Source organism: Halichoerus grypus, chromosome 1 (genome assembly GCF_964656455.1).
Source record: "Halichoerus grypus chromosome 1, mHalGry1.hap1.1, whole genome shotgun sequence".
Classification (NCBI taxonomy): domain Eukaryota; kingdom Metazoa; phylum Chordata; class Mammalia; order Carnivora; family Phocidae; genus Halichoerus; species Halichoerus grypus.
The window spans coordinates 207,479,121-207,491,981 of NC_135712.1; the positions used below are offsets into that span (position 1 = coordinate 207,479,121).

Genomic DNA, 12,861 nt, shown 5'->3' on the forward strand with positions numbered 1-12,861 from the left:
GGAGAGTTGTAAATGCATCATTCATTCACAAAAACCACTTAGTAAGCACCTGCTAGACTTGTTTCTGCCCTCGCATGGAGGCCATAGGCTAGAAGAGACAAACCCAGAAACGAATGTAAAATTGCAACTGTGATACTACAAAAAAAAAAAAAAAAAAAGTAGCTCTTGATCTGAGTGTCAGTAAACAGGAGTCTTGGACCAAAATGGGGGGCATCTGTAGCTTTGTCTCTCTTCCAGAAGCAGAATTTTCCTAACTCTGGAACAGTGGGCAAAGTGATTTAATGCTAATATTTAAGGAAGAGAATGAATCCCTCAGATTCCCTCTTTTCAGCTTTCAGTCTTCACCTAGTTTTCTGACTAAAGATAGGCCACTTCCTATCCTAATAATGTGTCTTTAACTCTTGCTAATCTCCCTTCGTAACTAAGAAAGCTGTCTGTTTCAGCAGGATCTTATGACATTGTTTTGTTTTCACTGTAACTTTCATTAACTGTTACCTTCTAAATATGGTTAGTGATTAACAAGTGAGTTGCTTTAAGAAAAAATTTTAGATAAATAATAGTACACTCAGTATGCAGATATGACAAAAATCCTGCCTGTGACAACTGTCTGAAATTTGGGAAATTCTATTCTAAGAGTCACGAGAAGCCACTGATTAAATGAGACAGTAAATATTAAGCACTTAGCACTTGCTTACCCCAGACAGCCTCATTCACTCTTTTTTTTTTTTTTAAGATTTTATTTATTTGACAGAGAGAGAGACAAGGAGAGAGGGAACACAAGCAGGGGGAGTGGGAGAGGGAGAAGCAGGCTTCCCGCGGAGCAGGGAGCCTGATGCGGGGCTCGATCCCAGGACCCTGGGATCATGACCTGAGCCGAAGGCAGACGCCTAACGACTGAGCCACCCAGGCGCCCAAGCCTCATTCACTCTTTTCAGGCCCGTGTTGGGCATTCGTGCAAGTGACATTCAAATGAGGGCACAGATGCTAACTAGAACATAAATTTACCCTTTCAGATGGTGGGCAGTGACCTAAGGAAGGCCAAGAAGAGGGGCAAAGGAGCAAAGTGGCAGAATGGGGAGCTGTTTTAGATCAGGTAGCCAAAGAAGACCACTCCGAGCAGGTGACTTTCAGCAGAAATCCGAAGAAAGTAAGGATGGATGGGTGTCTGGGAGAAGAGCATTGTAGGCAGAAGGAACAGCAAGTGCAAAGGCCCTGGGCTGGACCATGCTTGGCCTGTTCTCCAAGCAGGAAGGAGGCCACTGTGGCTGAAGCAGAGGGGAGCTAGAGAGTGAAATGATCAATTTGCATTTTGTAAGATCCTTGTAGCTGCTGTCTGGAATAGATTGTGGGGACAAGGGCAGGAAGGAAGCCACTGCCCTGATCCAGGTGAGAGGTGATGGCAGCTCACACTAAGATGGGAGTCTTGAAGGTGGGGAGAGAGGAGTGGGATGAGAGGTCAAGTCAACAGCACCTGTGACTGGGTACCTTGTGAGGGAAGGAGAAAAAGGGATTCAAGGAGGATTCCTCAGTTGGGAGGCTGCCAGGAAACAGCAAGAATTCTCTTTGGGTCTTGTTATTTTTTTATTTTATTTTTTAAAAATTTTTATTTATTTATTTGACAGAGAGAGACACAGCGAGAGAGGGAACACAAGCAGGGGGAGTGGGAGAGGGAGAAGCAGACTTCCTGCAGAGCAGAGAGCCCGATGCAGGGCTCGATCCCAGGACCCTGGGATCATGACCCGAGCTGAAGGCAGACGCTTAACGACTGAGCCACCCCGGCGCCCCTCTTTGGGTCTTGCTATGTTTGGAATACCTTAGTGCTCCACAAGGAGACACAGGGAGGGGGCTTGGACAGAAAGTCGGGGGGGGGGGGCAAGTCCAGGATGGAGAGTGAGGTATGGGAATCAGCATGGAATGGCATTTAGAGCCTTAAGACTGAATGAGACTACCTACCAAGGGGTGAGTGTAGACAGAGGCCCGCGGCCTGAGGGGAGAGGAAACTGGAAGCGTGGGGGCCGGGAAGAGGGAAGAGTCATCCCTGTCAAATCACTAGGATGAGACCAAACTCTGGAGCTGAGAGGGGAGGCTGACCCTTGTTCACACCGAGCTACTGCAGGCAGGAACTATTTTTCCAGCTCTCTGCGATGAGCACAGCATCTGTATGCACATTACGTATATGTCCATAGGGCTGTATGTGCTCCCAAATGGCCGGCACTTTATCATCCTGGGTTCTAATGATCATAAAATAACCACACTTCCGGTGTGCCAGGCGTTCCACTAAGCACTTTATACTAGTATCTCACTTCCTCTTCGCAATGAACCTGAGAGGTAGGGACTGTTATTGTCCACAATTTACAGCCGGGGAAACTGAGGCCCAGAGAGGTGAGGTGACTTGCTCAGTGCTGCACAGCCAGCAAGAAGAGCTGGTAGTCTGGCTCCAGTATCTGTGTTGTGACCCCACAACTTCTATAGCTGGCCTTTGTCACTCAGCATCATGGCCCTGAGGTATCCGTGTTGCCAGGGTGTGTAGACCTGTCCCAGTCAGGCCATTTATTCTCTGGGGAGGCATGCGTAGTCCACATCCTACCAGACCAGTCGGGTTGGATGGGCATGTAGGTTGTTTCCAGTTTGTGCCAGTTTGGACAGCGCCGTAGACACCGTTCGGCAGCCTCCTGCTGCAGGGCTGAGGTTCCCTGGAGAATCCACTGGTCAAGGGATATGGGACATTTTTTGTTGCCCCAGCTATTGTCCCATCGATTACTCCCCCCGAGGGCCTGCCCCAATAATCCAATGCCATGTAAAGGTGTGAAAACTCCAAACCTCCTCAGAGTTGGTTATTGTGACAAATGTTGCCTATTCTGAAGGGTGAAATGGGGGTCTCGGGAAGGGCTACATCTTAAAGGGAGGTGTGTGGGGGTGCTTCTCCAGTCTCCCACCGCATCACCTTCAGCCCCCAGCCCGAAGACCCCCCGGGAGGCAGGGGTGGGGATCGGCCAGGCCGCTTCCCCCGGAGGAAGGAAGGGCCAGGAGGTTCCTGCGACAGGATGCACAGTGAGGCCCCCTCCCCAGCCGCCAGGGACTTCCCGGAGCGGGTTAGGCTCTCGGGGGAGTTGCTCCCACGCGAACGCATTGAACTGCCGCAGGGGGGTGGGGTTCCCGCCCCCCCACGTCCCTCCGGGGAGTTATGGGTCAGGACCCTGAGTGGGTGGCGCTAAAGTCTCCCCTGTTTCCCAGGAAAGAATCAGGTGGCCGTGGAGGCGAGCGAGGCTAGATTCCCCTGGGGGAACCCTGAGGGAGGCGGGGAGTGGGGAGTGGGGTGGGTGGACGAGGCAGGAGGGGAGCCGGAGGCGGGCGTTCTGGGGCGGGTCCGCCCTCCACCGCACCCTCCTCCTTCCACCCTAGGGCCTCGGGGTCAGGTCCCCCGGGGTCGCAGAAGGCTCGCAGCGCCGGAGCCAGCCGCCTGGAGGCGGGGCGGCCGCTTTCCCGGAGCCTCCCGCCGCCCTCACCGCCCGCACCTGCGGCTCCTTTGTCCTTCCAACAGCCACCCCGCCACCCGCCCTGGGGCAACGCCTTACAGCCCAGCCCCTCTCTTAAATCAGCAGCGGGTAAAATATGAGCATTTTCTCCTCTCGGGTGACCGAAATGGAGCTGGGATGGAGCCAAAGCAAATAACTAGGGCTCTCACGGGCCATTTCTAAATCTACAGCCGCCTCGAGGGAAAGCTGTTTAGGGGCCCACTTCACAGATGAGGAAACTGCGGCTGGGAACTCACCTCCCAGCCTGAGTCACACAATTACACCGCCAGAGATTAGAACAGGGTTGTAAAGGGCGCTCCAAAGCTCACCTCAGCTGCCCCGCAAGCCGTGGGGCCCCCGCCAAAGCGGATTCAGTTGGTCAACTGGGGGTGGGCGGTGGGCGGTGGGGGGTGGGGGGGATCCGCCATCCTTCCAGAGTCTCCAAAGGAGGCGTGGCCCTCCCAACTCCGCCTGGGGCACCGTACCCAACAGTATTTTCCCCTAAACCTCTCAAATTCGGCAAGCCCACCCCCCACCCCACCACCACCGGAGTTGTAGAATTTCGAAGAAACTCCCAAATATGGGGGAGCTTAAGGAGTCCGAACACCAGGACACCCAGCACGGAAACGCTCTGGCAAAGAAAAGGGGGCCCAGCCCCATCCCGCCCACTCTGCCCATGTGATAGCCGGTCGGACCGGTTTCTGGGGCCCCAGCAAGGCGCCGCCAGCTCCTGACCCCTTAACCCTGCCCCTCCCCCACCAGGGAAGAAAACCAGACGGGCAGCACAGCCTTTATTCAAATGGTCTTTTATTTTATCTGGCGTTTCTAGCAAGAGGCCAGATAGATGAAGTTAAACAGAATCCACCACAGTAAAGGTAAACAGGCCTCAGAACGCCCTGGCAAGAATCTTCCCCTCCCCACACTGGCCCAGTCCCACCAGCAACTGGTCCCAGCTCAGCCTTACAGCGCTCTAAACACCCCCACCGATTTTTGTGATTCAGACCAGGATCGTCTGGGTTATGTCTGTGTGTCTGAGGGATGGTCACGCTTGAGACTGTGACCATCTCCCACCTCCAACGCACCAGGTGAGAAAAACTGTAACCTGAAATTAGATCAGCCCCCCACCCTTCCCCCCGCTATTCAGCCGAAGGCGCAGGGGCGCGGGGCACAAACCCGCAGCAAGCGGGGCGAGGTGACTCAGGACGCCCTCCTCCCATTCCCCAGGGCGGTCCCACACCCCAGACCCTCCTCCCAGGCCCCACACCCACGCAGGGCAACAGGAAGCTCCCCACGTCTGCCCCATGACGCAACGATGACCGCTTGCACAAGTATGCCACGGGTGGGGGAAGGGGAGCGCCTGCCTGGAATTCTCTGAGGTTGAAAATGCAAACACCAACTATTGAAAAACCTTGAAAGGGCAGCACAGCTCCCAGTGAAAAATAAAAGTCCGACCCTGAGGAGTTTCAATAACCAAGCCTCCCTGCTCCCAGTCCCAGAAGGAGAGGGAAAGGTCCACGTCCCAGTCCGTTAAGACAGCACCTGTGGGCGCAGCAGGTCTCGGCGGAAGGCGCTCGCGCTCCCGGCTCAGGCTCCTCGGCGCGGCCGCTGCACAGAGGCGGCGACGGCTCCCCGGGGGCAGAGTCCCTCTTCAGGCCTCTCAGCAGCCCGGGCGGCAGCTCCTCTCCACGGTTTCGGCGGGCCCTCCCCCGGGGGTGGGCCTCGCCTCGGGTCTGCGCACTCCGGCCGACGGTTCGGCCCGCGCTCTGGGCTCCGGTAGCGCCGCTCGGGGACGCTCAGAAGGCCACCACGGCCCGCACGAGCACGTTCAGCATGCTGTCCGCCGGGCGGCAGGCCGGCTTCGCCTCGCACGCTGGCGGCGCCGTCGGGGGGGCGGCGGGGCTGCAGTTCAGGAGGCCCGAGAAGCGCCTCTGGAGGACGCGCGCCAGGTTGGGGAAGGCGCCCTCGGCTTGCGCGGGAGGTGGCTGCAGGCGATCAGGGACCTCCGACGAGGCTCCTTCCTCCTGCTCTTCTTCAAGACGGGCTTTCTTGCTTGGGACCAGTCCGACGTCCCCGCCGTCGCTCAGGCTGCTGTTCCGCCGCTTTCGGCTGACTTTTGTTGTGGGGCGCGGGGCACAGCGGGCTGGGGTCTCCTCGGCTTGCGGCGCCTCCCGCGTGTCCATGGGCTCCAGGGAGGGCTGCTCACCGTCGGGGGGCGCTGCCTCGGCTACAGCTTCCGCCTCCCGCGACTGGTGCAGGCGAGGATCAGGGGAGCGGACGGGGGGCAAGGGCACCTCGGGCTCGTGGGCTTCCACCTTGGCTGAGAGGTAGAGCTCTCGGGCGCTGCGCATGACCAGCGATAGCTGCAGACTCCGGTGCAGCCGCAGGCCACCGCGCTGCATGCGCGAATGGTACATCTTCCACACCGACAGAGTCATGATGCGCTGCGCCTCCTTCTGCACTTCCATGGCGGCTCGACGGCGGGGGCGAGGGCGGCGGGGACTCCCAGGCTGGGCAGGACAGCTAGCAGGTGCACTCCGGGCAACGCGCTCGCTCACGCTTCTCCCCTCACGCCAACCCACGCCGTGACACGGCTAGGACGCTCTGCCCCGGCGCCCGCCACCCGGGCCCTTTTGTACCCGGAGTGAAGTCACCGAGCCGCCCCGCCCAATCAGAGAGCCGCATCCGGGCTTCCCAACGCGCCGCGGCGAGAGACTCCTTAAAGCGACAGGGTGGAATTTACCGAGCGGGGGAGAAGGGACAGGAGTCGGGGCGAGGAGGAGCGTCCCCCAGTCCACGCGGAGCTCTCGGGGTGGTCTCCTTTCTCAGGGTCCTTAATGCGCTAGCGCGCAGGCCCAGAAGAGGGGGGCCGCGGATGCGGGGCAGAGTCCGCCCACGTGCTTGCGTCTGAAACCCCAGCTGGTTGTAGGCGGCAAGTTTCCTTTCGCGCCGGGGAAGACCGGGGTTCGAACCGGTACATCCCCCGTGGGCACAGTTCCTAGCATCTACCAGGTGTCTAATGTTTTTTTGAATCAGTAACTGATTAGTGTTTTTTGAATCAATAACCGTGCTAACACTTACTAAGCAGTATACCCGCCAGGCGCTGTTAAGGGCTTTCCTTCACTAAATAACCTCACTGATGCCTCACCTCCACTCCACGGAGGGTATTGTTATACCTGATTTCTTCAGGTGGGGAAATCGAGACAGAGTGACTCGTTCAATATTTGCTAAACGAACGAGTAGGCCCCTGGGGCCTCCAGCTCTTGCGTCTCTCTAGCGTAAGCCACCCCTCTTCAGTCCCCTTGTCTGTAGGCAGTGAGGCGGCGGGCAGCGCTGCTGGCTCCAGGGCATAGCTGCCCACGCTACGGGCAGCGGTGTCTGCAGACACGAGCGCAGCCCGGGCTGCCATTCCTGCACTCCACACCGAACACGCCCCCAGTTTCCCTGTACACGAGCTCCACGGGTGGGCTGGGTACTCGCAAGACGGAGGACCAGGCAACAGGACAGTCCGGGTGAACACGTGGCTCTGCGCCCGGAAAACCGAGGCTGGGGTAGGAGCTGTAAACTAAGCAACGCAGAGACAGAGCAGATAGACGGAAAACATCGGCCCCACCTTCCGCTACGCCCTATCGCTCCAAGAAAACCCATTTCCAGTTCCTCCAAAATAAGATGCAAAATTGTTCCTACAGCTCCATTCATTCGTGGCAAGGGCCCTTTAAGTGTAGGCTCCTCTCTCCCCCCTTCCCCCCTCCCCCAGCCGCCGGCGGGCGGGCAGAATCTTCCGGCCACTGGAAGCGCCAGACTTCCACGACTAAATTTGGATATAATGACGTAGGGCAGGCGCGCGAGCCGCTTCCGGCTGCCCATATAAGGACAGGGGCCGGGATCTCCACTCGGAGCTGTGGCAGCCTCCTTCCGGGCGGGCGGGGGCGGTGCCTTGGCCTCCGAACACGCCCCCTCCCTTACCCTCCCGGTCTCCCGGCAGCTAGGACTGGCTGTAGTCCCCGGCTTCCGGACCAGAGTCCAGCCCGGCGGGCTCCCGAGGCCAGAAGGCGTGACGCCTCCGGGAAAACCCCCGCCGGCAGATAGGGGCGATCTCAGGGCTTCCACCAACGCCAACTCCCTGAAACCCTCCACAAAGACCTTGCCAATACGAGGGGCGATTCGCTGAGTACCCCTTCATCCTCGTTCCGCCATAGAGACCCCATAATTATTTCTCCCTACAGGGTTCTCTCCCAGGTATTCCTGCTTCTCCCTCCCCCCCCCCCCGCCAAATCATGCAGCCTTGGAGAACCCTCACGCACAGCCCTCCCCCCGCCCCACCCCCCGCACATGGGGACTCAGGAATTATTTGCTGTTTAAACTGTCCCTATTCAGCGATCCTGCCACACACTAAGGCGACCTGCTGAGGACGCACCCGTCTCCCCCTTCACCACCTCGGCGAATCCACAATGACATCCCCAGCCCAGGCGCTATCTCTCAGACTCTCTTTAGCGACTCTGAAGCACAGGGGCACACAGACTTTCCAAGAACTTCAGACATCTCGCCTAAATGTCTCCAGAAACAGACCGCGACCGCACTCAGGTGATGGCTCACCTCCGAAAAAAATGCATTTCCGGAGACCCCACCCAGAGCGCCTCTGTCACACTAGGGTCAACTCTGTCTCTCCAGACATTCCTGGCCCCTCCCTAGATGGAGACCCCACACGCAGAGGACTTCCTTGTACACACCATCCTCAGAGCCACCACCACACCCCCTCCCGCGACTGCCAGCCTCGCACCCAGAGAGACTCCACACCCCAGAGAGACTCCACACCCCAGAAGCATCTCTGGGGCCCCCCACTCAGCCACCCCGCCCCAGGGCGACCTGGAGGCGCCCCTCCTCTGTAAGAAAAAAAGAGGAGGAAAGAGTCCAACAAGACTTCGCACCTCCATCCCCGCGGGAGAGTGGGGAGGAACACCTCTTCCCCCAGCCCTTCCCAACCCTAGGCTGGGACGATCTCCCAGGGCAGAATCAAGGTGCAGGCTCAGAAAGTCTGTTAAGAGGATCTCCGAATCGAATGATCCCCTTCCCCAGCCATAATCTCTGATTTGAAGGAGGTTATTATTATTCACATTGCCCCAAAGGGAAACAGGTTGCGCAGCAACAATCCCAGGGGCTGGGTCTCCAACTGAGAGATCACGAGGTCCGACCCCCAACCCAGCCAGACTTAACTGGGACACTGCTGGGGGCGGTGGGCTGCGCGGACGCGAAGCCTTCTCTGCCCAAAATAAAGATGGCCGTGAGAAGGGCGGAAGTTTCCGCACTTCGGGCCTCCGAGGCCTCTCTACCCTGCCGTCCCCGCTCTCGATGGTGGCACGGGTCACGTGACGGGGGCGGGGGTGGCTGCGCGTTCCCCTCTACTGGGAGGGAACCTGCTACCAAAGCCGAGAGGGGAGGGGGGGCTCGGCCTCGGGCGGGGGGCGTGTGACATGTCTCTCGAAGACCCATTTTTTGTTGTCCGAGGGTGAGTGACAGCAATGAGGGAGGGAGGAGGGTGCTCGGTCCCCGTGCCAGCTAGTGCCCGCGTGCCCGCCAGAGCGTGCTAGGCGGTCTGGGCACGGCCGTCGGGGTGCGCCGGTCAGGGTAGACCCGTGGCCGAGTGGGAGGGGTCCGCAGGGGGATATTAGGGTATCCTGAGCCCCCCCCATTCGTTTGCGGGCGCAGTGGCGGGCGGGAGGAGCGCCTGCCCCCAGCCGTGACCAGTGTGTGTGCCCCTGCCCGCAGTGAGGTGCAGAAGGCGGTGAACACGGCCCGCGGGCTGTACCAGCGCTGGTGCGAGCTCCTGCAAGAGGACGCGGCGGTCGGCCGCGAAGAGCTGGACTGGACGACCAATGAGCTGCGGAATGGCCTTCGCAGCATCGAGTGGGACCTCGAGGACCTGGAGGAGACCATCGATATCCTGGGGGGTTGCAAGGCGTCCTGGGAGAACCCATTGCTGTGGCAGGGGGCGGCTGGACACCTGGGAGGAGTTAAGGGCTTGAGGCAGAGGAGGGGCTTGTGTTTGGCTTTGGCCTTGACTCCTGACTCGGGGCTTACGCATAGTGGAAGCCAACCCAGGAAAGTTCAAGCTCCCAGCCGGAGACCTGCAGGAGAGAAAGGTGTTCGTGGAGCGGATGCGGGAGGCAGTCCAGGTGAGGAGAGTTTCCAGTGGCCTGCGTGTGGGGAGGTTGGGGTGTCTTTACTCACTTATGGCGTCCTCACCCCCAGGATATGAAGGACCATATGGTCAGCCCCGCAGCCATAGCCTTCATGGAGAGGAATAATAGAGAGGTAAGGCATCCAGACCCAACATCCTCACCTGAGGCTCTCAGAGAGACCCTCCCCTTTGCGTGCAATCCTGACCCGCTGTGCCCGTTCACCTGTCCCCCTTGCATGTATGTCTGCCCTTCTGTGTCCGTGCCCATTTTCTCTGTGTGCAGTTGTCTCCTGGCTGTCCACCTCCCTGCTCTTTCTGGCTGTGTACGCCTGAGCCCTCTCTGTGTATATAATCCTTTCTGCCTCCTGGTGTGGGTCTAGATGCCCATTTCCTTTTTCTTTTTTTGCTTGGTGTGTTACTGTTTCCAGGATATATGTATGCCTACTTTGTTTCTGTGTATGTACCTGGGCATCTGAGCGGGTGAACTTGGCCTCTGAGCGGATCCCCCTCTGCGGTCGGCTTGCATACCATTTCCCTCCAAGGGTGTGCCTACTCATGCCTTTTGTGGGCACTCTCCCAGCTGCCTCTGTTGGCACACTTTTTCCTTCTGTGTCCTGTGTCCATTCTTTGCATGTTGTGAAACCAGCCTGTCTCCATCCCCTCGTGGGGTCTGGGAGGGTGGGGGGCTGAGGCCTGCATGAGTTTGGAGTCCTGTATCAGTGCCCTCATGCTTTCCAGGTGTGCTGCCTTGAGGGTTAAAGTCCAAATTCGTTTTTTTTTTTTAAGATTTTATTTATTTCTTTGACAGAGAGAGACACCGCGAGAGAGGGAACACAAGCAGGGGGAGTGGGAGAGGGAGGAGCAGGCTTCCCGCTGAGCGGGGAACCCGATGCGGGGCTCGATGCCAGGACCCTGGGATCATGACCTGAGCCGAAGGCAGACGCTTAACGACTGAGTCACCCAGGCGCCCCAAAGTCCAAATTCTTAAATACATCTGTTTATCTGATAAATGTTCTCCATGGATTAATTCGGTAAATCCTCATTCCAGCCCCAGGAATTTCTCCCATTTTACAGAGGAGGAAACTGAGGCAAAGAGACGTCAAGTGATATGGCCTTGGGGTCACCTTGCTAGTAAGGAAGGGGTGGGTCTGGGGAACCCGGGCTGTCCCATTCCCAAGACTACCTTCCTAACAACCATCTAGATTTGCCACAAACCTGTGTCTGGTTCTGTTCTGAGTGGCCGCCTCTCCCTGAACCTGTGGTCTGTGCCCCCATAGATGCTGACGGGCAAGCCAGTTGCCCAGAAGTCATCCAGCGACCTGCTCGATGCCAGCATGGCCTCAGCCACCTCTCGTTACCTTGAGGAGCAGCAGGCCACACAGCAGGTGTGTGTGGCTGGCTGGGGATCCTGGGCTGGAGGAGCCTGGGGACGGCGCAGGGCCCCTTGCTGACAGCCGTTCCCACTCTTCCGATCTGCAGCTGATCATGGACCAACAGGACCAACAGCTGGCAATGGTGTCTGGGAGCATCTGGGTTCTGAAACACATGTCCGGCCGTGTTGGGGAGGAGCTGGATGAGCAGGGCATGTGAGGCCAGGATCCTAGGGGTGGGCCGGGAGCCCTCGGGTCGGCTGCACTAGCGCGCACAGAATTTTGGGGGCTGACGCCATCTTGGTATCGACAGCATGCTGGATGCCTTCGCTCATGAGATGGACCACACCCAGTCCCGGATGGATGGGGTCCTCAGGAAGATGGCCAAAGTATCCCACATGACGAGTGGTGAGTCCCTCTGGGGAGGCAACTGGGGTGGTGCTGGGGGGCACTGCAAGGGTGGTACCCCGTCCCCCTGTAACCTCTGACCCTTTTGCCCCCAGACCGCCGACAGTGGTGTGCCATCGTGGTGCTGCTGGGGGTGCTTCTTCTGGTTCTCATCCTGCTCTTCTTTCTTTGACCCCGGCCCTCCCGAGGGCGCCGGTCCCTCCAGCCCGGGGAGTTGGCAAGGTCCTGCCCCCCGTGGGAGAAGCGGTTCCTGCCTGGGGGGCTGTCCCAAGGTTCTCATCCAGAGCCAGTGGGACCCTCAGGGCCCTGGGCCAGAGCCCCTGCCACTGGTCCTGTCTCAAGTGCGCTTAGGAGGTGGTAGAGGTTAGGGGAACCTCAGACACACTCCTCCCCATTTCTACTCTGGTACCCCAAAGCCCTTTGCTCCTGTGCCTTCTACACGTGCCAATTTGGAAATAAAAGCCCAGCCTTTTTTATACGCTTTTGCTATCCTACTGTGTGTTGACTTGTGGCTCGTTAAGTGGGACTCCCGTTGGAAGCCCCCTGCTTGCACACCCTGTGGGGCCCAGGCGTGTACGCGCGTGTGCACTTGCCTGCACGCACGCATGCCTATTAGGGATCTCAGTGGTCAGGATTCGGTGCGGAAAAGACCATTCCAGTTCATTTCTGGGTTTCACCACTGAGAACATTGCACAATTCCAACCCTGGTTCTCCCTTGAGCTTTTGAAGTTTAGCCTCAACATCTTGTGCTTGTTCTGGGCCCTACCGCAGGCCAGCCCCTTAGCGGCGGGGCCGAGCGGTCGCTTCTGAGCGGCCCCGTAAGGCTGGGCTCCGTGGCACACCCAGTCGCTGAGGCAGCGGCCTTGCCAGAGCTTGCCTGAGTGCAAAATGATTCCTGCGAGCCAGGAAGACTTGTAAGTGCCGTGAACCTTAGCCCACCGCCTCGGAGGTTGGTGTCCTGCGCAGCACGCAGTCAGACAGCAGAACCACGCATCTCAGCCACCCGTTGACATGCTGCAAAGTGCTGCCTGTTACAAGGATGTCGTCATGGCAGGCTCATCTGTCGGGCCTTACAAAGAACCAAGTAGGTACAGGTTCCCTTTTTGATGCAAACCCACTGATGCTATGGTTTGGGTTCGCCTGATCTTTTTATACTTAGTTCCAAGTCTTCTTGGGGTTAGAAGACGAGACTTCTGGAGTCAGATGGTGTTTGCACTTACCTGGGGCTGCCTACTTGTTAAGACAGATGAGACTTCCTGTTACCCGAGGTGACTGGTTTTTCTGTTGATGCTGCTGGCTCTCAAAACCCTGCTTTCTGGCAACTGAGGCTGGGGCTGGTTTTCTTGAAGTACACCTGGACCTCCCTGGGAACTGAAATCCCACTTGATCATCT

The 12,861-nt window shown here is 58.2% G+C and overlaps 2 protein-coding genes across 4 annotated transcripts; one reads left to right on the plus strand and one right to left on the minus strand.

The window, feature by feature from the left end:
• Window positions 1-4,305: 4,305 nt before the first annotated feature.
• On the minus strand, window positions 4,306-6,783 carry IER2 (immediate early response 2). Its single transcript, XM_036110814.2, has one exon. It carries the CDS (start codon window positions 5,978-5,980, stop codon window positions 5,309-5,311), a length of 672 nt encoding a protein of 223 aa, XP_035966707.1. The 5' UTR covers window positions 5,981-6,783; the 3' UTR covers window positions 4,306-5,308.
• A 2,110-nt stretch (window positions 6,784-8,893) lies between these two features.
• Window positions 8,894-11,946, plus strand: STX10 (syntaxin 10). 3 transcript variants are annotated; one of them, XM_078054821.1, is made up of 8 exons: window positions 8,895-9,018; window positions 9,279-9,460; window positions 9,603-9,685; window positions 9,762-9,824; window positions 10,968-11,075; window positions 11,170-11,276; window positions 11,374-11,468; window positions 11,564-11,946. In XM_078054821.1, exons 1-8 carry the CDS (start codon window positions 8,984-8,986, stop codon window positions 11,638-11,640), a joined length of 750 nt encoding a protein of 249 aa, XP_077910947.1. In that variant the 5' UTR covers window positions 8,895-8,983; the 3' UTR covers window positions 11,641-11,946. The 3 variants fall into 3 exon arrangements, with proteins under 3 accessions (XP_077910953.1, XP_077910947.1, XP_077910962.1); XM_078054836.1 differs by having other exon boundaries at window positions 11,170-11,272; XM_078054827.1 differs by lacking the exon at window positions 9,762-9,824 and having other exon boundaries at window positions 8,894-9,018.
• Window positions 11,947-12,861: the final 915 nt, after the last annotated feature.

Excerpts from the sequence above, each read along its gene's own strand:
- STX10 (XM_078054821.1), top strand. The coding sequence starts at position 8,984 with ATGTCTCTCGAAGACCCATTTTTTGTTGTCCGAGG. Across the intron at positions 9,686-9,761 it reads GGATGCGGGAGGCAGTCCAG|GATATGAAGGACCATATGGT; the intron begins GTGAGGAGAGTT and ends CCTCACCCCCAG. Across the intron at positions 9,825-10,967 it reads TGGAGAGGAATAATAGAGAG|ATGCTGACGGGCAAGCCAGT; the intron begins GTAAGGCATCCA and ends GTGCCCCCATAG.
- IER2 (XM_036110814.2), bottom strand. The coding sequence starts at position 5,980 with ATGGAAGTGCAGAAGGAGGCGCAGCGCATCATGACTCTGTCGGTGTGG.